Source organism: Mus pahari, chromosome 7, assembly GCF_900095145.1.
Source record: "Mus pahari chromosome 7, PAHARI_EIJ_v1.1, whole genome shotgun sequence".
In the NCBI taxonomy this organism is placed as follows: domain Eukaryota; kingdom Metazoa; phylum Chordata; class Mammalia; order Rodentia; family Muridae; genus Mus; species Mus pahari.
This window is the reverse complement of record NC_034596.1, coordinates 32,613,345-32,637,985: the sequence shown is the minus strand read 5'-3', so window position 1 is coordinate 32,637,985 and position 24,641 is coordinate 32,613,345. Positions and strand designations below refer to the sequence as shown.

The following is a 24,641-nucleotide window of genomic DNA, read 5'->3' as shown; positions in this document are numbered from 1 at the left end:
TCTTATTCTAAGGAGGAATGAAGTATCCACACGATGGTCTTCCTTCTTGGTTTTCTTGTGTTTTGCAAAATGTATCTTGGGTATTCTAAGTTTCTGGATTTTTAATGCCTATTCTTATTATCTTAGTTGGAGTTTCTATTGCTTTGAAGAGACACCATGACCATGGCAAGTCTTATATAGGAAAACATTAAATTGGGGATGGATTACAGCTTCAGATATTTAGTTCACTAGTGTCATGGTGAGAAGCATGGCAGCATACAGGCAAACTGTAGAAACATGCTGTAGAAGAAGGAGCTGAGATTTCAACTCCTGTATCTGTAGGCAGCAGAAATTACTGTATGCACACTAGACCTAGCTTGAGTATATGAGACCTCAAAGCCTGCCCCCACAGTGACACACTTCCTCCTACAAGGCCACACCTACTCCAACAAGGCCACACCTCCTGATAGTGCTGTGCCTTATGGGCCATGCATTCAAACACATGAGTTGGTGGGGCCATGCCTATTCAAACCACCTCAGTTACCATAGTAATGGACTTAGCTTATGTGAAGTTAGAAATGAATGTTGAAAGTGGTTTTAGTATATTTTTTACTGCCTTCCCTTTATTTGCCTAGAGAAAATTTCACTCTGTATGTGAGGAAGACAAAAATAAATTTGACATTTTGATAAATTTGTCCAGAAAAAAAATGTAGATTTTTATCAATTGTAAAAATAGGCTAGTCTAAAATGATTAGAATTCTTTCCTCAAATTCATTTTTATATATAGGCAATATTATAAATGTCATCTGGCTATATAGGACAGATAATTATATTCCTCTACACAATGACACCAAAACCCACACTATTTCTTTGCTTTAACTGAAAAGTTTCCTTTATATTGATTAAAACACCAAAAGAAAAGCAAGTGCGTGCTCATACTCCGAACTTAAAATGTAAACAATTACTGTTAATGGAGATAAACCACTGTATCATCGCTCTTATTGGTCACATTGAAAACTACAGAGAATTTAAAACTGGAAAAGAGAAAACTCGGATCACTCAGCTGACAATATTAGCACTGTAAAGTTGGCATCAGTCCACAGCCGCAAGCCGAATGGGACTTGTGCACATGCTCAGATAAATGACTTGGTCTTCACAAGTCTGAGTAAAATGTAAATTAAAGAGCAGTCCCATGGGATTAACAAAACAGGAAATAAATCAAAATTGTATGGAGTAAACATTGCTAATTTTTACTATGACCATCTAAATGCTCAAAGATTAAAAGGGAAAGGATCAACTGGAAACACTGTATATGCTCCAAGTGTTGAATTCTTATTCTCTCTCTTTCTCTCTCTCTCTCTCTCTCTCTCTCTCTCTCTCTCTCTCTCTCTCTCTTTCTCACTCTCTCACTCTCTCTCTCTTGCTCTTGCTCTCTCTCTGGTGTTTTTTGACACAGGGTTTCTTTGTGTAGTGTTGACTGTCATAGAACTATCTCTATACAGTAGGCTGACCTTAAACTCATGGAGACCCACTCACCTGCCTCTGCCTCCTTAGTGATGGGATTAAAGGTTTGTGCGACCCTCTACCAACCAGCAAAATCATTGTCTCTTACCATAACAATGATAGTACACAAGAACAAATCACTGCACTTTTTGATGTACACTATACTTATCCTTCCTTCCTTTCTTCCTTAGCTCCCTCCCTCCCCTCCTCTTCCTTTCTCCCTCCATCACGTCTCTACCTGTTTAACTATATAGCCCAGGCTAACCCCATCTTATTTCATCCTCTCAAAAAATTTGAGATTATAGTATGGCCAATATGGCCATACTGTTTTTATAGCTATTCTCCATGATTAGTACATTATTATTTTTTAAATACAGTATTAAAAAGACTAATTGGAAAATATAAATTTAAGTGATATATGTTTAGAATCAAGGGAAATCCTGTTTTATAGTATGACATAAAACATGTCTTTGGTGCCAGATATGAAGGTATGTAGACAAATAGTAAATGAATTGCTTGTCTAGAAGCTCAGAGTGTCTAGATATTTCTATAATATTAATATTCTCATTTGAAGTCACTCTCAGACTACTTAATCAATCAAAAATGTGTTCTTTTTGTCACTTTGACAGTCCCCAAAAAGAACAATTTGCTTTAAATTAAGTGTTTTATTTGGCATATAGTTATGGCTCTGTCTTCATGTTCTAACCTGTCTTAGTTAGGGTCTTACTATTATGAATAGACACCTTGACCAAGGCAACTCTTAGGACAACACTTAATTGAGGCTGGCTTACAAGTTCAGAGGTTCAGTCCATTATCATCAAGGCAGGAGCCTAGTAGCATCCTGGCAGGCATGATGTGGAGGAAGGAGCTAAGAGTTGTACAGCTTCATCTGAAGGCCGCTAGGAGAAGACTGACTCCCACATGGTTAGGAGGAGGGTCTCATTGCCCACCCCCTCAGTGGCACAGTTCCTCCAACAAGGCCACACCTACTCCAATATGACCACACTAACTAATAGTGCCACTCCCTGGAACAAGCATATTCAAATCACCACATAGACCATGGTAAAGAAGAGTGACACAATAGAAAGGCTAGGCTCAGGAAAGTCCCAGCACTCAGGGCATCTAGAAACAAAGAAGACAGGAAGGAGTCAGGGATGCCTTTCAAATGGCCTACTTTTCCAGCTAAGCCCTGCCTCCTTTTTTTCTACTCTAGTACCCAGCTAGAACTGATGGCTCTATTTTGGGCCCACGTATTGCACACAAGTGCCTGTGAGATACGTTTCACATTGAAAACACAGCACAAAGATTTTATTTATCATAAGGCACAAAATTATTTCCTGCATTTCTGAGGAAATCTACCCTAAAAGGTGACCTCCAAAATAATATGAGACTTCCTATAGCAGCTCTCATGGTGACCTAAAAAAAAAAAAAAAAAAAAGCTGAAGTGCTAACTTCTGTGAGAGTAAAGAACTTGAAGCCAAGGCCAGACTGGAGAAGCAGGCACAGAAGACAAAACAGTCTGCTGTCTACTCTGAATATATTTTTATTCTTTCATTCATTTTCAGTGATAGATCCAAACCATAGCCTTGCACGTGCTAGGCACATCCTCTTGCTCTGGATTAAACATCATATCAGATTAGAGGACAAGGTGACAAGCAGAAAGAAGATGGTGTAGGTTTGCGTGGCTATTTTGCATACACGTCACAATAATCAAAGCCCATCAAAGCAACTAAGTCCAGACATCACCTTAAGAACAAATGGAGATGACTCAGAAACAGTGCCCACCAGAAATGTAAAACCGTCTTCCTTTGCTTTGGCTAAAGCAAGATTCCACAGGCTAAGGAGACCAATGAGTATAGATACGCCTTCTCTTAGCTCTGAGATCCTAGAAGCCCAAGTGAACCGAAGCGTTGTAATCCTTGAGTTGAGCTGCATTCTGCTTCCAAGATGCTAGAAGGGAAAACGTATACACTGAAGTGTGGGCCTGAGTACCGGAGGCTTTCCACAGAGATCTCTGGCCCGGCCTGGTGCAAGAGTTCTGATGAAGGGAAGCAAGTGGGGGCAGGGAGGGGAAGTTGCTTCCCCTCTTCCTCTGTGGCTCCACCTCTCTGCCTTGCCTTCCAGGTTACTTGGTAACTCTGTGACGCCCTGCACTGAGTCAGATAGGGCTAGGCAGAGAGGCCTACTAGCTAGTGAGGAGTGCCTCAGGCAGTACTTCAGGAGAACAGACCTCTTCCCAAGTGTTACTGCTCTTAGGACGAAAGGCTCAGATGATGGAGTCGTTCCTGAACCCTAATCCTTCCAGATAGAATTTTTATATATAGTTTTGGGATGGATAAGGGTTCTTCTCATTGGTTTGGTATGAGAGTTTTGGAGAAACCTTATTTTCAAGTGGGAGGGCTTGGTGCTGCTCCTACATGCTCTCACAGCTTCCCAGAGAGGCCACATACCTCTGGGGGTGGGGGGCAGGGTGCTGTGGGAGGCTGAAGCTACTTGACAGGACCAGGGACCCAGGAGGCACGGCCGAACACCTGCCTCCTATGCAGGTGGAAGTCACTACCCATTGGGTCACTGGGGTTCCAGACCTTTGCTTGACTAGGGACCAGGCTGTTATGTGCACAGCCCACTGCCCTACACCTATGGCTACAGGAAGCCTCTCTCTAAACAGGAAGTTAGCCTCTTTTAAAAGGGAGGAACCCTCATGATGAATTCCCCTTTAAAGTCTCAACTCCTGACAGCATCATATTGGCCATTATATTTCTGTCTCTTGATGCAGTGACAGAACCTAGGCTCCCTAGACATTCGCAGCTGATGGGCAGCTTGGTCTTCATGTGGGTTCCCTAACAATTGGAGCAGAGGCTGTCTGTGACTTTGCTGTCTGTCTTTGGATCCCTTTTCCCTAAGCGGATGGCCAGGTAGGGGAGGATGAGCTTAGTCCCACTGCGACTGGGTGTCCCAGAGTGGGATGCTGACCACCCACAGCAGACTTCCCCTTTCTCTGAGGAGAAGAGGGGAGGTAATAGGGGGAGGGATTTGTAAGGGTGGGGCTGGGAGGAGAGGAGGGATAGAGTTGAGGTGGAGGGAGCAATGTAAATAAAATAAATAGATAAATATATTCTTTAACTTACTCTCTTGTTTCTTTACAAGGAGAAAGTTAACAATCGCTCTAATTAAAATTATTCAAGTAGCAAAAGGTTGATACACAAAGAGGAAGGAGAGCTACAGTCAACTGTGCCTGGATAGGAGTGGGAGGAAAGCCGATGGATAGAAGGGTCAGCAGCAAGGAGTGCTTAAAGGAGTGAGCAGATCTATCACTTAGAGAATGTGGAAATTTTATTCTACTTGCTTTTCTTCTTCTAGATGAAATCAGAACAACTTCTCAGCTGGAGTTTTAAAAAAGTTAGCAAGGGGTTATTGAAAATTTGAAGAAAAAGAAAAAAAAAAAACAAAACAAAAAAAACCAGCTAGCCTGACTCATGGGAGTCATGGACAGTTGGTTCACTGATAAAGGAATGCGCTGCGGTTTCCAGCCGTCCTGAGGAATGTACTTGGAGTTGAAGATTATAACTTTAAAGGACAAGCAGACATCTGGCTTTTATGTGTGCTTAGATAGATGCTGGGAGAGAGCAGGTGTGAGTTCTGTCTTATCAGACTTGTAATTTTGCCTGAGCGCATAAGAAGGGAAACGGGACAACGTGATTGAAAAACGTGTAAAGGACTGGATGTATGTTTTTCTTCAGAGCTCGTGTGTTGAAAATTTAGCTCCCAGTCACTGGACATAATAAAGATTATATGAGGTTCTGAGAACCTTATCCCAATAGGGCTGGTACCCTCTGATGAATGAAAAGGACACCAGAGTTATCTGCTGTTAGGACCCAGGAGAAAGGCTGTGTGGAGACTGTGGTAAGAAGTCACTAAGCAATGACCACAAGAAAGCTCTGCTAGAGCTCAGTCAGGATGTCTCCAGAACTTTGAAAAATGATTGATATTTTGTTCCCACAGAGTGAGTGATTGCATGGGGAAATGGCGTGGGCAGGAAGAAAGGACAGGGTGAAGGTATATAGAAAGAAGTAAATGTAACAATAGCTTTAAAAAAGCTAAGCAAGATATGGGGAAACTGGACAAAGTAGTGGCTGAATGCTGTGCTGTGAAATGAAATCAGGTCAGTCAGTTAGAGATGGGAGGTCAGCTCAAGTTTTCTCTGGGAAGATGATGCAGTCATGGGAGATTGCTTACTTTTCATAAAAATTGTGAAGGGGATGCTCTCCCTACTGAGAGTCTAAAAGAAAGAGTGGAAATGGAATCAAAATTTATTAATGCCACATATCAGAAAGTGAAGAAATGGGGATACTGAATGGTTATTGCAAGGTACCACCTCCTACAAAGGCAGCATCCTTAAGGAAGGACTGAGCGTGTGGCTTCATGGCAGAATGCTTATACCTGTGTGCAAGGTTCTACACTTAACACAGCAAAGCAAGATATACAAGGAGTGGAGGTAAGAATAAGAGCACAAATTTGAGTAATTTTTCAAAATAAAATCATCAGGAATGGGTCATGACCTAAAATGAAATGAAGCCAGGAGAGAAAATTTACTGGCCTCTGAACTGAAATAATAGGCCACCATGGTGTCATTTTTATGTTAAGGACATTGGGGATTAGTAGGTTATTTTCTGAGTAAATAACTTGAAGGACCCTTATGAATCTATTGAGAAGGTAGGCTAATATTCATATTGTATAGTTAGGTGGCTCCTTATTTATTCACCATTTCCAGATATTAGCTGACCATTTAGATAATTAGCAATTTCTATACTTGTAAATTAAATATGACCTTTTACATAGATGCTTTAGACAATTAATTAATTAATTTGTTTTGGAAAAAATATCCTTTAGTAATTCAAGGAGTATAGATTCTTTCCAAGTGTCCTAGTAGATACAGGAAGGTTATTTTACAGAAAGTTCGTCTTTCTTCTACAATCATCACATGGATGTGGAACTCCATTATAACAGAGAGTAGAAAGGTAAAATATGCTTTATCATTGAGGGATCTTTTTATTTCATTCATAATAACATTCAAAACATATTGTCATTTTTCCATACTGTGTAAACATTACCTTTTTCATAAGACAGCTTTTTTATTAAACCCGAAGCATAATGACAGTAGATACTACAGAAAGTTATAAAGCAAAAGGCAGGCCCTGTTCAGATATTTGGCTCTAAGAGGGATGAAGATAATGTTGGCAGTTCTCCTGGAAATGTCTCTCCGTGTGTGTTGCATTTTCCTGCCTTGTATTCACTTTCTTTCATTCAGTGACTTTTAGTGACTTTATTGTGATTTTTTTTTTAAGAATTCTCCATTCTAAAATAACTTAGCAACTTATGATCTTTGAATTTCAGTGTTTGTTTGTTATTTTTTTTTAAAGATTTGTTTATTTATTATATGTAAGTACACTGTAGCTGTCTTCAGACACTCCAGAAGAGGGAGTCGGATCTTGTTACGGATGGTTATGAGCCACCATGTGGTTGCTGGGATTTGAACTCTGGACCTTTGGAAGAGCAGTCGGGTGCTCTTACCCACTGAGCCATCTCACCAGCCCTGTTTGTTATTTTTTATGACCCATGCAGAGTTCCTTTTCCTATAATAAAGGCTGGAGAAAGTATAACTGATTTAAGAGGAGGGTGGAGTCACCATCCCTAGAGTTTAGTGTGATATTGTTTTCCTTCTTAGTCCGTTTTTCTGTTGCCATAACAAAAACAGTACAGATTAATATGTAAATAATAGAGGTGATTTGGCCACATGCAATGCCAGCACATGGTCATGGCCACATGTAATGCCAGCACATGGTCATGGCCACATGCAATGCCAGCACATGGTCAAGTCCTCAGTCATAGCATGAGGAAAAGTAGAGAGAGAGAGGAACAAGTCTAACAGCGTTGTCAGCAGCAAGCTGCTCTGCCCATTTCTAACCTATCCCTCTGTACTCATGGATCTGTACATGAGGACAGAGACCTCATGACCAAACCATCATGTTAAGGCCCTACTTCATGCTAGAGTTGTCCTAAGGATGACATTTCCCATGCACAGGAAGATACATTTAAACTATACCAACTTCTAATTTGTCATTAAGTGATTATTACGTAAACTCACCAAAACATATAGTAAATTTTACCCATTGGATATAAATTATTATAACAAAGATTAACTGTATTCAAGAAGATCAAGGAAGAATGACTTTTTGATACCTTTATGATTTCAGGTAAAGATTTAGAAGGACATATTCTTCAGGTATAATAAAATTATTTTAGGAATTTATGGATTGTGTGTTAAGGAAACATTCGTTTTTGAGCATGCTCCCCAAATCATACTAAAGTGAAAAGTGGTGTGAACTGTGTGACAAACGATTATTTTTTCACATCAGACAACCCATCGTTCCTGAGCACGCAGCCTTCAAGGATTTATAGCTCCCTGCCTTTGTGCTGGAGTCTCGTCAGCTCTCTGTGATGCATGCCCACTAACCTGGGGGTTAAGGTATTTCTTGATCATGGATATATCTGACTGCTGTTCAGCTTTGGAATTCTTTATAAAATTCCAGAACTTGGGCTAGAAATTGACTTTGTGAATCCAATAAACTCGCAAGCCTTGGACAACATCCAAGCTAAATTTATAGACTGGAAGAAATATGGGCTTTCCATTGTTCTCCTTTTCACCTTTCCGGGGTTTCTTTTGTGTCTATGTGCGTGTGCAAGTGTAAATTTATCATTTCGCTGACACTAGAGTGGAAATAACCATTGAGGGGACCAAGGTCAGGAATTTTCACTTTGGATCTTTCCTGGTCTTTGAACTTGACCCAAACCTGCACCAAGAGTGAATTTCTTCTCTCTGTACGATGTTGATGTTAGCAAACAAGAAGTTGCTCTTGCAAATAAATGTCATGAGTCTAATAGCTGAGATGAATGTCAGCCATGTGTAACTTCCAACTCCCTGATCCTTCTCTGCCTCAGTACGGGCCTATATGATGCATGATCTGAGTCACATGATCCTATTTTGTCTCAATTGCTTCTGTGACAGGGTGATAAGGGCAAGGAAACGAGCTTGGGTGTATCTGAAAGACATCAAATTTCTTTGTGTGTCTGTGATGCTATCAACACAGGCTCTGTAGTGATCTGAGAGGTATCACTGCCCATGCTATTGAAAACCTATCTTGTGCTTACAGAATGGGTTTGCTGTTGTGAGGCCCCCAGGCCATCATGCTGAAGAATCTGCAGCCATGTAAGTACCAGGGCCCACTGCCATCTTCAAGTGCCATGGTTCCTGGCAGTCACCTGCCCCGTGCATGTTTCTGAAGCCTCTAATTGTTTGCAGATGGACTGAAAACTCTCGTGAGGTACTCCCAGAAGCAGATTTATGGCTTCAGAGATCATATAGCATTTTAAAAAAATGCTCTGAACATTATTTATAATGGTTTTCCTGGATGATTTGCCTTCTTATTTCTCTGTTCTTCTCTATTCCGCAGGGGGTTCTGCTTTTTTAATTCAGTTGCAATTACCGCCAAATACTTGAGAGACCAACTAAATATAAGCAAGATATTGATTGTAGATCTGGTATGTATGCCTGGCCAGGGCTGCATTTTCAGTGACTCTAGATAAAAGGGAATAGATGTGTGTTTTTCTGTACGGTTGTCTTGCTTTTAGCACTTGCAAACAACTGAAGGGTGTGTTTCCTTTGAATGTGGAAACTCATTAAACCCGGGATTGCAGTTCTGAAACCATAAACATTCACGTTTCACTTTCATGGTGTTAACTGCAATTTAATGAGAAGAAGGCGCAGATCGGGGTAACTTTTATGATCCTTAAATGAATTGATACTTCCACAGTTAAATAGCACAACAGAACCTGAATTTACTTTTCCCTATAGAATATAGACTTTAAATAGTCAGATGTGCTGGAAGGAATGGAGTTGCTTTGGTTACCAATTGGCCACTTCCCCTGGTTCGCAATCATGCCCCTCCCTTGTTGGGCAACACTGGTATTATTAAAACAAGTCAACATTTCACTCTTTGTGAAAAGATCTCTAGCCTCAAATGCCAGTCTGGGATGATTCCCTGCAGGAACCCTGAGTGATTAGAAGTCAGAGGTATTGGATTCCTCCTGCATTTTAGCAGGATGCGATCTTACATGATAGTTATGATTTGTTTAACAAATGGTTTGTTTAAATGCAGATGACACTTGGCAGCTTGTCTAAAACGTATTCAAGAATAATGAGCTGGAGATCTGCCCCATACAAAAAGGACCAACCCAGGAAAGGGCGAGGGAAAGCCAATGGTGATTTATGAGCCCCCTTTTCAGTTTGCCTGCACTTCACCAGGAGGTGTAATAGGTTGTCTGACAAAGTATAGACAGGAAATGAACCCTGGCATCCAAGCCAAACCTGCTGCATCTGTACTTAATTAATTTTTGCAGGTGATAAAAGATTTAAAGGCAAAATATGCTAGAGGTTTTTTTTTTTTTTTTGAAGTGCAAGGCTTAATAGTTTAAATCTTGTTCATATCTGCACTCATAATTAAATCTTATTGCAAGTAATGGCATCAGCCTCCAGCCCTTAGATTTAGTTAAGTGGGTACCCACAGAGGGTGGAAAGAGTACTGTCAAAGACACATAAAGAAATATTTAGATGAAAATGTAGAATTTAGAAAATGGAGGGCTTACAACCACTTGATTAAATAAATATTTTTATTGTAACATTTCTGCAGGTACTTCTTTATGAAGAATATTGAATTCTAATTTTCCATGTGTTTTCTAAACATACTTAAGTTTCATTGTAGTTTCATTATAATTCACTATTAAATAGGCTGTTTTGAAGGCTAGAGATATAATCATGAAGAGTGTTTGCAACTTTGCATAAATAAAGACATCCATCCTTATTTTCTCATATGCATTCAAAATGAAATTTTAAGTAATTAATAGTTTTGCATGAATTTTAATATATTGAATTTTTAAAATATATGTATTCTTGTAGTTTTGTAAGTACTAGGCTAGCAATCGAAGCCCAAAGTTCTGAGGAAAAGATGGCAAATGAAGATCTAAGAATTTGGGAGGCAAAGTAGTTGGTTAACTGTTCATTTCCTTCTTCAGAGTCATATGCTAGTCATATGCATAGATATTCATTGAGTTGTATAGTTTGGGGTCTGACTGTAGAGATAATCTGGCGCAATTCATCAGATTGACTTGATGACTCTAAGAAGTCAGCTTTGTGTAAGTTGCTAGGCTTTGAATGTGACTTTACTCTACTACCCAGTCCATAAACGATGCCCATTCCCCAGTGACTCCAACAGATGAGAAGTTTTTGTTTCAGATCCTCTCAGTGTATGAAGTCCTGACCAAACAGTGGCCTCTGGGGTCACCACCAGCCCACACATTCTTACTTTCCAGTCTTCCAAGCTCTACAGCTGCAGGGTACTTTGAGGAAATCCCTGTTTCTTCCAGATGCTGGAGAAGGAAGTTTTAAAGTGCCACAAGATGCTGAAATACCCACTGTCCCTGACCAATAGGTCTGCTCCACAAGTTACAGAGATGAAAGGTCTTCAGTGGGGGAAACACCTTCATCCCTTCAGATCCCCTAGCCACTCAGGCTCCAGGGCTCTTAACGAGCAGTGTCACCCCATCATCTAATTGCTACTTTGGACCTTTTTAACATCCAAGTAAATACAAAGCCAGTGGTGTGGCTCAGCTTCCATCTGGGACTGGACCTAATCCAGATGTGCTTTGCATGTTAGGCAGGTGTGATTCAAATCCTGTGTGATGTCTGTTTACTCCCTTCTCTCTCTGATGTGCTCTTCAGTATGGATAGTGTGGTGGAGGTGCACTTGTTTTCCCACTTCCCAGAGCACAGCGCCCATGAAGAAGGCTCTTCTACCCAAGTGATACAAGTGCGAGCTAATGTGACCTAGAAGGGAATTTAGAGAGAACACAATTCTCTTTAAGCTTTGTTTTGTTTTGGTTTTTTTTTTCCTTTATGATGAAAAGGTTATTTCAAATGTTTTTAAATTTTAGGAAATACCATTAGTGATCAAAACCATTTAGACCTTTGTCTCTATGTAATAAATAATTATAAAGGATGTTATTAAAGAACATGTGATTTATTCACAGCCATTTTTTGATAAGAATGAAAACATCGAGATTGTAGATTCTTATAATTGATCTGTTTTATAGCGTGTGTGTTAACTAGTAAAGTATTGATATGCGTTTTTCACAGTTCTAAGTATATCTTAGATACAAGATCGATTTTAAGGCTAGGATGACTCATTTCATTTTTATGGTAATTTCTCATAGGCACAAAAAAGGTTTCTTATCTTAGTCTAATATGTATTTGTTGCCATGGAGAAAGAAGCTCAGATATTTCCTAAGCAGTTAATAGTTTGAATGTTTCCTGATAAGAAAAATGGAATAAGTAGCAAATGGTATAACAGTATACCTTGTGGTGTGTAACGCTAAAACAGACTGTGTGTACACATATTATCTGTAAGTACTTGGCAAATAAATTCAAAATCTAGCATTGCTTAAGGATTAGGATAAGTTTCTGTAATTTTATTAATAATGCCTGCCTGACTTTTTTTCATTTGCTGTGGACTAGATGCATTTCTTGAAATGTAGCCATGAATACTCATCTCAAGCATTTCTGAAAAGCGGATGATTTCATATCAGGGACAAAGTATCATTTTTATTTCCCATTTTTTCATATTAACTTTCCCAATGTCATTGGATAAAAAAGTAATCAAAGTGTGATTTTTTTTCTGCTTTCTGGACTCATTTATATCCAAACAACTCTGCCTCTTTCTGCTAACAAGGAAGCAGAGATGTCTCTCTATGGTTGGTTTTTGTTAAGAGTTGTTTTGTTCTGGTTTGGTTCATTAAACCTATTCTAGATATCTAGTAACTAGCACAAAATACATTGAGACTTAAATGGTTTCATTTTGTTTGCATAAGGAAAATAATTGTACTGTCTTTTCCTCTATTTTGAATATTCAGAAATCCAGGAATTTGTATATTTTCAGCTATATATATATATATGTATATTACATTTGTCTTTAGCTAGAACAAGTTTCTGAGATGATTCTTATTTGCCTGAGCAGTATGATTCTCTGATTACATGGGGAGCATGTGCTATGCAAAGGAAGGAGGGAATTATCATACCCTAAAGATGGATAGCAAGCTCAGTGAAGGGTTTCAGCATCCACTGTAATGAGGCTTTGGAAGTGTCTAGTGGAACTGGGGTCTGGAGATTAGAGAAGAAAATGATTCTGTCAGTGTCAAGGAGGATAGTCAATTTCCAAAAAATTCACCTCAAGACCATGCTAAGAGGATCAGAAAAATAAGGATACAATTTAACTTAGCATTTGCAGTAATAAATGTTTTCAAGAACTATCTAACAATGAACTGTCTATAGATTCTTAGTAAATTATGGAAACTCTTTGAATATCAATTGTCTTATTTTTCAGAATATCATACACCCTGTATAATTTTTAAATATTTAATTCAAGGTGTTTAATATTGTGCTCACTTAACAATGGTAGAAATCATTGTTGAAAACTGCAAATCTCTCTGATATAAAAATAAAGTCCAAAGTATTTAAATAGTGTAAAATTTTCTCTGCATAAAATATGGTCAATGCCTGTCATCTTTTCTCCAGACAATCTTAATGCAGTGATTGAAGTTCTTAACACTTTAGATTTTTAATGAGGATATTTTTACATTGTTACTCTCTTTATTATTCCCATTAGTTATATCAATTCTGACATGTATCTATATTAAAATAGAACTATCGAATTCTGAATTTTTATCATCTACAAGTATCCAATAAATTATTTACTCATTCATTGATAATAGGAATATATATATATATATATATATATATATATATATATATATATATAGTGTGGGAAAGCCAGAATTCTGAGGGTGGAAGTGGGAGAAGAGCCATGAGACAATCAGTGCTGGATTGCATAAATCCCTGTGCCATCTTCCTGCTTTGGCCCAAATCATTTACCAGCTAACGAGCTCATGCCCCTGTTTATTCTACTCCTGCTGTCCTGATTCTAACAAAATGTAGTATGAAGTCCTTTTCCCATCTGGCCTCTTTGTTGAAATGACTCTAACTGCTGAGGGATTGCTAACTGAATTGAATGCTTCAAGAAAGCCAATTTATTCAGCTGGTTGCAAAGCCTTTGACCCTAATGGTGGTACTCGGCAAATCAAGACATACAAGTATGGTTTTTAGTGTTCTATCAAGAATTGTGAAAATGCTCTGTAAGCCATAGATCCTCCTGAAAAAGACTAGTTTGTAGTTTAAACATTAGTCTTTTTTTTTTTTTTCCCAGAGGCCAATGAGGCTAGTTAATTAAGCCTGAGGGGTTATGAACTGTTGGCAGTTAATAAGTCATAAAATTCCTCCATAAAACAGGATGCAAGATTCCATCACTGAAGCAAGAGTACAAAGCCCCGGTGTATAAATATCTAATTGTACCGAAGGACTGGGCTTTCTCAGTGACTGCTCATCTGGAGTCTCCAGGGCATGCGCGCTGTGGTTTCCTGATTTTTAGAAGCCAGTTTAAAAAAAAAAAAAAATGAGAGCATTAAAGGGTAATTTGCCTGAAAGTTCAGGAAGTAAAGGGGGTGGTGTAGAAGTAGCCTGAAAGGGAGAAAGAGAAAGACAGGGTGAGAAGACAGAAAATGAGAAGAAGGGTGGGGTAGGAAGAGAGGGAACCAGAAATCACGAGAGCTGTCTCCAGAGTCAGATGTGACGGAATTTGTCATCTGTTTTCTTTTCCCTGTAGGATGTTCACCATGGAAACGGTACACAGCAGGCCTTTTATGCTGACCCCAGCATCCTGTACATTTCACTCCATCGCTATGATGAAGGGAACTTTTTCCCTGGCAGTGGAGCCCCGAATGAGGTTCGGTTTATTTCTTTAGAGCCCTGCTTTTACTTGTATCTCGCAGGTAATTGCTTTGCGTGATTACCCCTAATTTTCTTGTCCTTTGCTGGTGTTTTAAATTACACCAGATTACCCACTCGTCCCACAGGACCAAGAACCAAGCACAGAACAAGTGCATAACCCAGAGCACTGGTTGTCAAGCGGAGTTGGGTTGATTTGAAGCTGTGTTTGATGTTTACTTCAAGAGCTCCCATGTGCTAGTCCCCCCTCCTTTTGTTTCTTTCCTTTCCTCCCTGTCCTTACCCACAGTGGTGTGTTTTTCTCTCCCCAGGTTGGAGTAGGTCTGGGAGAAGGCTACAATGTAAACATTGCCTGGACAGGTGGCCTTGACCCCCCTATGGGAGATGTTGAGTACCTTGAAGCGTTCAGGTTGGTACTAATTTCTCTCTGAAAGTGTCACCCTAGAAAACACCAAATGCGAAAGAGAAATGTGAATTTCTAGGGCAAAGTGTCACTACAAAGTCCTGTGGAGATACTTGTAAGAAAATAAGGGTTATCAAGACCTAGTTGCATTTACACAGCTATACTGGCCAGTAACCATGGCTTGCTCCCCCCATCACCCCAACAGGGGAAAATGTATTATTAGTTGACTTTGTCTGGAAACTTCTGCCCATTATAATAAGTGAAGTGATTTAAAATAGACATTTGCATATCCTATGCTCAGACCATTAGTACCTGTGTAGCTTTGTAGAGCAAGCATTTCCCAAACAAAACTCCCTTTGGACTTCTCAAATCATTGCATTGGCCTGGGCTGTCCCATCTGATAGCAAAAGACTTTTGTATATTTCTTTATCTCGTTAAAATGCTAGCCCATTGCTTGTTTTCAACTTGTCTGGGAGTAAATTCTATCATTTGTGCTTTTACTAAGCAAAGGTCCTTAACAGTTCATTCAAACAAGAAAAAGAAGAAATTAAAATCTTATGTTCTGGCTTTTTTCTCTCATGGTCTGTCTCTCTGTCTCTCTGCCTTCCCTCATCTCCATTTGTTTCTCCTCTGTGAAGTTTTAAAAGGAGCATTTATTTTTCTGGAATGAAAATAAATAAATAAATAAATAAATAAATATAATGCTTTTGGAAAGATCTGTTTAAGGAGAAATCTTATTTTATCTCCACATGAGCCTCAGCTCTCTGGATTCCAGGAGATTTAACCCACTGGTGCTGCGTAACTTCCTACACCTTTTGTTTAGTTAAAAGCAAAAACTAAACAACTGCATGAAAATAAACAGGATATGTATTCGTAGTTTTGCAATGTACCATTTATAAATTCCTGAGAAGAGAGGCCATCTATGGTATATCTGAGCAAAGGGGAATTACAGGGAAGATTTGGTAAATGCAAGTCGGCTGAGTTTCCAGTAGTCTCTGTACCATGTGTTCTTCCTTTTCTTATTGAAAAGGGTCACTTCTCAGTAGATAAGAAGACCACAGAACTGATAGAAAAGTGGTTACTATAGAATAACAGTGCTTGAGTTGGTATTTGAGATACAAAGGAAAATTCTACCTCCTTCTTTAGATGTATATTTTGGGGGGAAATGCACAGAAAAGTGTTCACAATACTTAGAGGAACAAAAACAGGAACAATTTTTTATACTATAAACATGGGCTGTATATGAAGAAATCTTGCTTTTCTTGGCAGTAAGCTTAAAAATTATTATTTTAAAAGTGACATCTTGAAGGAACTTAAGGACTTTGTAGATGATAATATTATTAATATAAGACACATATAAAGTTATTGTTCTTTCATGGTACATTAAATTATCAGCACAATGTAGAAGTGAATCTTGCATGGACAGTGGTGAATGGCAATTCACATTTTGTTCCTCTTTATACTCACATCAAAAAATAAATGGTATATGAGTTGGTTTCCTTTGAACATAATTTCATTCAGTAATATACAAGCAGATACTAAGTGTGCTTTATTATTCTGTGGTTGAAAGAGTAAATGAATCAGGAAAGGTGCTTTATGCTAGCTCTTTTGTAGACATATTAGTAAACTGTTATAAACTACCCAGTCCATTCAATGTTATCTGAGTTTAATTACAAAAGCCACCTTATATATTACTACAGGAATTAAAAACTGTAGAGTGTGATTTTCATAGTTATTTAGGAATTAGATTTTAAGCTATAACAATCCCAATTAGTTGAAAACTCTAGCATGGCTCTTTTTTTTTAGATGTTTATGCCTGGAAATGAATCAAGAGAGTAAGCAATTCATTCAAAAATTATTTCTTAATGCACTGTGTGCAAAGGGCTGTGGTGATCAGAATTGCAGACTTTCTTGCTCTCAGGCAGTGAAGCTCTTAGAGAAGTGATGTATGACAATTCTACAGCCCACATGGGTTAGGCAGAGAGGCCCCCCTCTTCCTGGAAGATCAGGTAAGAGTATGAACTATTGCTCAGTCTGTTAAGTGTGAGAAGTTTGCTAGAGAACAAAGGAACGTGACCGTGTGGGGAAGAAGGCAGATCCATAACAGGCAGAGCGAAGACTGAATGGTCTGGAGTCATGAAGTTCTTTGTCATCGTTACCTCAAAGGCAGGGAGGGACCTTGGGTGGAAGGTGAAGGTGTCATAATTCATACAGACTCTGACCCTGCTTTATATATTTGTTTGGCTGTCCATGGTCATTTGAATGAGAATGTTCCCAGTTGGCTCAAATGATCGAACACTTGTTACCCAGTTAGTGTCTGCTTGAGGAGGATGAAGAGGTATGGCTTTGGGGATGGAGGTTTGTCATTTTGGTAATAGGTTTCAAAAGACCCACCATTTCGCGTTAGCTCCCTTAGCCTCCTACCTGTGGGTCACTTCCTGAACTCAAAGCTGTTCAGGCCACCGCCCTTCGTCTCCACCATCATGATCTCTAACCCTCTGCACCTGTAGAATCAGTTAAACTCCATTGTGAGTGATCTTGTTCATGGTATTTAACCACTGCGATAGAAGAATAACTAAGACAGAAGTTGGCAAAGGGTTGCTGTTACAGACATGACCTGGACATTTTCTAGATGAAAGTGAAAGACTTACTGGTAGTTCAGACTAGAAAAGCAGTTAGATGCTGTAAGTGGGGCTTAATGGGCAGCCTTGAAGACAGAGATGAGATCGTTTAGACGGTGGAGGCCTGCTCAAGGAACTTCAGGAGAAGTTAAGACTTCAACAGCTGCTTGGCTAGAGGACTAAGGATGAGACTACTCTGTCCTTGCCCTAAGAATTTGCCTGGGATTAAATTTAAAAGTAAGGAATTAATTTCATTGGCAGAGATTTCCAGACAGTCTAATATTGACTCTGTCACATGGTTATTAGTAATCACTTGTGTGTAGATCTACAATGTAAATAAACAAATGGGACAAAAAGAAACACCAAATAAACAGTTTGAAGAGAAAAAGAGAACTAGGGGGTCTAATGTTGGAGCCAAGACTTGGGCTGAAAGAGATGAGATTCAGGGAAAACTCTTATACAAAATGGAATAAAGGGAGATGTGGATGCCCTCAAGGCAAAGTGTGACCCAGCTTAGCTTTCAATTTGTGAAAGGAAAAGGCCAGAGAAACTGTTTGCTCCTAAAAAAGCTACAACAAAGAAAATCTTGTACAAATGTGATTCAAGTCATCTCTATCTCAAGTCAGCAGACCAGTTTGGCAGCATCCTCTATGTGGGTCTAGCTTTAGAGTCATGAAGGATGCACTAGTTGTAGGATCTACCCCTACAGTTTAGGAGCCTCTGAGGCAGGTAATATGTTGCAGATCAGCCCCTGCAGCCCTGAGAGACCAACAGGCTCTAAGAGGCCATTACCCCAAACCTTGAAAATGAAGCCTAGGCTGTTCTGGAGACTCCAAGATGGAGACTCTGAAGATCTGAACTTGGACTAGACGCATATTGCATTACGATATGGCCATGGGTCACCATGGTTACTTGACTTTTATGTTAGATTTGAATTCTGGTCTTCATTTACCTGCTGCTGCGTCTCCCCAGTCTCATGTTTTATATTTCAATGTAGTATTAGCATCCATGTATATGGCTGTCCTTTTGAAATGTTCCGTATAAGTTTCTTTGTTAAAATCCTGATCCCACACTAAGGGTGCCATTGGAAGGTGGTGGAACTTTAGGAGATAGGGAGGGCCCTGAGAAGAAGTTAGGATGTTACAGGTGTGTGTTGAAGTTATAATATACTTTTCCTTTCTTTCTTGGTGCCTCCTGAGCTCTGCGAGGTGAACAGTTTTCTTCTTCTATTTTTAGTCATGATGTTCTGAACTAATACAGTCTCAAATGACCTTGAATGGAAACTTTGGAATCCTTAGTCAGAATAAGCATTTCCCACATCAAGTTGATTACCTCACGTATTTTGTTACAGTCTCTGGATTAAAAATAATAAATAAAAATAGTAGAGTCTAACCTTAAGACCATTCTTGTTTCCCCAGCATTTAAATGGCAAATGTTTCTGGTATCCATGTTTGAGTGTAGACAGAGGAGGTAGGAGAACATGTATACAGTGTATTTTCTCTTTCCTTAACTTTTCATTGCTTCTTAGCTGTGATAAGTATCCATACAGGGAAAACCTCATTCTTAGGGAACATATTCAGAGTAATATGATGGACTGTGTCAAAATTTACTATGTCTTTGGCTTCTGTAATGTCCCTTCTCTATGACAAGATGAAAACTCTGCATAGACAAGGATTTCCACATTTATTGTGTACTTCATTTCAAAAAATGAAATTGCTAAATTGTTGCAGATGATTTGTTATTTTTTTTTGCCAAGCCGTTATCAATCATCTCTGAAGTAATTGAAGGGTAAAACTAACCCTTTTCATGTTTTAGAAAAATGTTAATACTATTAAATTTAATTTGTGTTAAACTAAGATGTGTTTCCAAGGTTACCATTTATGAGCCAATCATGGATATTTACAATGAAGTCTTATATTCCAGGTCCTAGATTTGAAACTTTAGAAGAATTAGGGCTAACAAGCCAAGCAGTGGAAGCACACACCTTTGATCTCAACCATTAGGGGACAGAGGCAAGTGAGTGTCTGTGAGTTTGAAGCCAGCCTAGTCTACAGAGGGATTTTCAGGACAGCTACACAGAGAAACCCTATCCCAAAACAACAACAAACAGAAAACAACAACAAAAAGAATTAGAGCTAATTAAAAATTTGAATGTAAGTCACTGTACTGCTAACTGTAAGAGCCATGATCTGAACTTAGAACTTTGCTCTGCCTTCTAAGCCTGTTTGTCTTATCACACTGCTGTTACTCTATGTCCTAAGCTACTGAGGAGTGATAAAGTACAGAAAATATTTCCAGACTCTAAGACTTCTAGGAGCCCTCTGCTGCAAAGCCTACCCTGACTGAGTGGCAGAGTTCATCCACGAGACAGTTGCCTGAGTCAGAGCAGAGACAAGAGAATGAGAAGACTCAGGTTTAAAGGAGCCCAGAGAAACTTGAAAATGCTACCTGTAACTCTGAACACCCATTCACTTGCTCAGAGAATGCTAGATATCTTCTTTTTTATTCTTTTAGAGCTATCAGGCTGCGTACTAAACACTGACGGATCATTTAAGCAATCATTTAAACAAGGACCTATGGTCCTGAATATTTTACAGTGCTTTACAAGCACTGGTCCCATTAATTTTTAAAATGTCTAATTCTTTATGAAGGATTATTATTTAACTGATTATTTTATATACTAAAATTGCTATTGTTTGTTTTTAGTGGGCTAATGCCATCTTTATGTTACACTTATAATCATATTTAATGAGGAAAACAACTCCACATAGTTTCCTTCCATGTAACAACTGCCAGTGCAAAAGGAAGATAGTGGCAGAACTTGACATCTTGCCTATTTTACTTAACAAATGAGTGACAATTCGCCTCCTTACAATTTTTGTTTTTGAGATTATAATATAATTGCATCATTTCTCTGTAATTCTTTCTTCCCTCCAAACCCTCTCAAACATCCGTCTCTACTCTCTTTCAAACTCATAGCCTTTTTTCATTGCTATTATATGCACATATATATGTATGTGTCTGTATATATATATATATATATATATATATATATATATATATATATATATATATATAAAATATAGCAATCTCAGTCTGCATACTGCTCCTCACATATGTATTTTCAGTCTTGACCATTTGGTATTGGAGAAGCAACTGTTGTACCCTTTCCTGGAGAAGACTTTTCTCCCTTTATCAGCGTGCCTTGGCCTATCATGTAGCATTTGGGTCTCATGAGCTTTCTCCATCCACTTTGGTATGTCCATTGTTATGATCCTTGTTAAGCTCATGTTTGAGCAGTCATATTAGTGAGACTTTATGGGTGTGGCTTCTGATATTACTAGAAGATACATTCTCACAGAAAATTCTCTTTTCCTATGCTTCTCAAAATCTTTCTGACCCCTCTTTTAAAATACTCCCTGAGCCTTAGGTGAGGAAATGTTTTGTAGATGTATCTACTGAGACTGGGCTCTACAACTCTGCATTTTGATTGGTTGTGGTTATCTGTTGTGGTCTCCATCTATTGCAAAGAGAAGTGTCCCTTCATGGGGGATGATATGTGTACAATGACAAATATTTAGAACATAGTTTGTGATTATGCTGGCTTAGCAAAGCATAGGTTCTTATGCAACATACACTTGCCATGTAAACTAGGCTATGTTTTCATTACTAGTCATGGTTTCCATCTTTTTTAGCAGGTCCCAAGTCCAATTAGAGAGCTGATTGTTACTACCAAGGTATGTGTGCCACTATTGTTAGGTACCATTAGGTTAGCATGGCTTGGTGGTCAGTGATGTGGTTCACAGGCATCATAGTTGGGTAGGACTGTTGGTTGACTCATTACTTTGGAAATTTGTGTGATATCTTCTTGTAATATAAAAGTCCTTAAGGAGAGGACATTCAGGTCAGTTCCACATGAGAGGCCTCTTGGTTCTATTTGTGAAATGCTGGGGACTTCAGTAATAGGGACTTACTGTCTACATCTGGGATCAACCAAGGGCAATAACAATAGGCTTTATGTTTTGGGAGTTTCTTGAACATCCTTGACCAACAACTCAAAAGAGAACATCTCATGTCTGGTATTCATTTTCTCTTACATAGTCTTCAGCTCTTGGAAGAGACATTGTCAGCTCCTAGGAGAAAAGTCCATTTAAAAATGTGTGCTAAAGTTTTTTTTTAATTGTATAATTAATTGCACGATTTTTCAGACATCATTATTGTTTTTTTACTCTTGTATTTACCTCCATCTCTCCTTCCCTATGGTCCACATACATGGACTTCATAGTAAGTGTACAATATTTGAAAGCAACTCTACAAAACATTTTGATAGATTCTTTTCTTGTCTTATTCTCCAAACAGTACAGGATGAATAGAATTTATATTATTTTAGGTATTATAAGTCATCCAAGAGTGATTTAAGGAATATGGGTAGAAGCTAGAGGTGGAAAGTTGAGGAAGACTGTTTGTCTATCCTGTAAAACTCAGAGTTTGATCCCTGCCACAAAAAAAAAAATATATATCATTGACTGATTAAAGTATATAGACAGATGAGGAAAGGCTTTATACAAATATCATACGATTTTATAAAAAGGCTATATGGGATGTAAGTTCCTGCAAATTTCAGTTTCTACAGGGATCAAGCACCTACAGATGAGTGAAATCTATGCCAGCCCCTGAAATGTGAGCTCACTGGGCATATGCTAAGGATGTAACTGAGCAAGGGACTCAGAGTCATCCATTTATATAAACATATCTTAATTTTAAGAACTGTTCAACAAACTATATTATTCACATTGTTAACATGTTATATTCACATTGTGTCATGAAAGTAGCTACTTTCAAGAGTATTTGCCATCAATGAAAGTTTCCAATGCATTATATTTTGTAGATACTTTCATGAATATTTGCCATCGATGAGAATTTCCAAAAGACAGATGCAGGTAACACAAACAGTGCAGAGAAATTCATCTCAAGGCAAACCCAACTAAGAATAACTGGATTTGACGGAGTCTTTTCAGCATGCTAAGAGTGGGATATGAGAGTTAGCTTTTCTAGGGAATAAAATTTGTCTTATAACACTTGATAGTATTACTATAAACACCGCTTCCCCCATCTCATGACTTAAGAAATAACTGTTTCATAATCATAATTGTCGTGTACGCCATGTTATATATTTTACTAAAAATCATTGGCCAAATAACCAGCTAAAGATATTAAAAGGGCGGCTTCTTGCTTCTTAGTTAAATCTGTCAAGAGTGGTTCTACCACTCTCTGTCTCTTTCTTATGTCTTCAGTACTTTATTTGCTTACTTTATAAACAAGTTTAAGGTTTACTATTGTAAAACTGCAGTACCACATACCCGGTCTGTTCTCAGCTCACCATTCAAACTTTCAATGCTGTCTCTGAGACAAGGTCTTCAAAATCGAAGTAATGTCTACCCATGATTCCTCTGCTGGTTATAAAAATGGAATAGGGTTTTACTGCCATCCTCTTAGCATACACACTCATCTGACAGCCACTAAATAACAGTTGGCCTCGCATGCTCTTACCACAGATCAACAGCAGGTCATTTTGAGCAAGACACATAAATGAGTACATCTTATTGCCTCTCGCTGTTGTTCTATCAAACTCATCATCATTCTATAATTCATTTTAGAAGGCTATTTCTAGAATTCTGTATTCTGTTCACAGACTGAAGAAAAGGTTGCTTTCTTCTAAGAAATTAAATAAGACCATAAGTTAATGTTTAAATGCTGCTTCCCGACTTTGGTAAGGACAACTAAGTAAATATTGTTCTAGGGATATTGTTCTTATTTTAATATAATTTAATGTTAAATTGAATAGAAAACAAGACCAGTGGGACAAGAAGAACATAATGATAGTAATAGCTATACAGGGCATGCACTGAGGTTGTAATATTTGGCAGATGTTTGTTTTCAAAATCCTTGAGACTTTTTATATATGCTGTTGTTTCCCGAGTGAAGACACCAAACATGTTAGGTGGATCTAGGTTTCTTGATGTCCCATGACTTCAAAATGATGATCCGCACTTTGCTGGCCAGGCTGTGTGGCATGAGTTTTGAGACTGTATTTGTCAGTCCCAAATGACAAACTGTGGCTCCTCTGACTAAAGTACAGGTGACAAAATCATACAATAGTGAGATTTTGTTATCAAATGCTTGGGCACCTAAGTGGGTAATGATAGTAGTATTTTAAATTTGAAAAGTTCCTCTTAGATTTTACTTCCTCTGTTTCACATAGCTCTCTGAGCTTCCTCTGTGTCTCCATTTGATATAGTAAGAATATCTATCAAATCACATCAAACCCCTATGACCTTCCTCCTTTCTGATCACAAGACTTTGTTTGCAATAGATATTTTTTTTTTGTTTTGTGTGAAAAGAAACATGTTCTTCTCACATAGATTATTTTAATAATAGGCATGTCATAAGACCTAAGCAAGTTAAACTGTAGTGGAATGCAGAATGATAGATGCACTTTTAATCCCATTTTTGAAAGAAAAAATGATTTGTTGTCATTTGAAGATCAGTCTCTATACTTTCAAATGATTTGGGGGATTTTATTTTTCTGTAATAGCTGTGGTTGATGCTGCCCTGTCTTGGAATGGATCCTCCACCATCAGTCACAAATAAATACATTATGCTTATGATAGTGTGTTCTTTCTCAAGGATGCCCAAGACATTTTAGGAATGAGGATAAAATTTCAAGAAACAATTTGCCAATATGAAATACTGAACATATCAAGTTGGCCTCGCTACCTCCTTTCCCAGGCTATTTATCATAGCTTACAAATCAAGCCCACATTTTCTTTTTCTGAAAAACTTGGATAATAAATACGATGTGGGGCTCAAATCTGAACTTGTCAATCAATCCTGGGAACAAAGCAGTAATGACTTTCATCTATTAATATTTTACTTCAAGAGAAAGCCCTGTGTATAAATTTATGACTGTTGCGGGCTACAGTTTTATTCCTTGTCTATAGTCTCTTCTCTATATTCATAATGTTGAGATATTTCAAGAAATTTGATCAAAACCGGTCACAAAATATCCAAAAGAATAAACTTTAGAAAGTTGTCAGCTATATCTGCTCTTTTGCTCTGTGAATAAACATAAGAGCATTTTTCTCATCTGTGCAACATATTGTACCAATTTTCATCAAAAAATTAC

At 38.3% G+C, this 24,641-nt stretch overlaps 1 protein-coding gene across 13 annotated transcripts in view; it reads left to right on the top strand.

Annotated features, from left to right (window-relative positions):
- The window catches only part of Hdac9 (histone deacetylase 9), an 822,768-nt gene that overhangs the window by 661,337 nt on the left and 136,790 nt on the right, over window positions 1–24,641 (top strand). For all 13 annotated transcript variants that reach the window (XM_021201632.2, XM_029540516.1, XM_029540526.1 and 10 more), the window contains 4 exons: window positions 8,694–8,749; window positions 8,994–9,081; window positions 14,310–14,429; window positions 14,743–14,840. In XM_021201632.2, coding sequence (XP_021057291.2) covers window positions 8,694–8,749; window positions 8,994–9,081; window positions 14,310–14,429; window positions 14,743–14,840 — 362 coding nt within the window. The remainder of the gene's footprint in view (window positions 1–8,693; window positions 8,750–8,993; window positions 9,082–14,309; window positions 14,430–14,742; window positions 14,841–24,641) is intronic.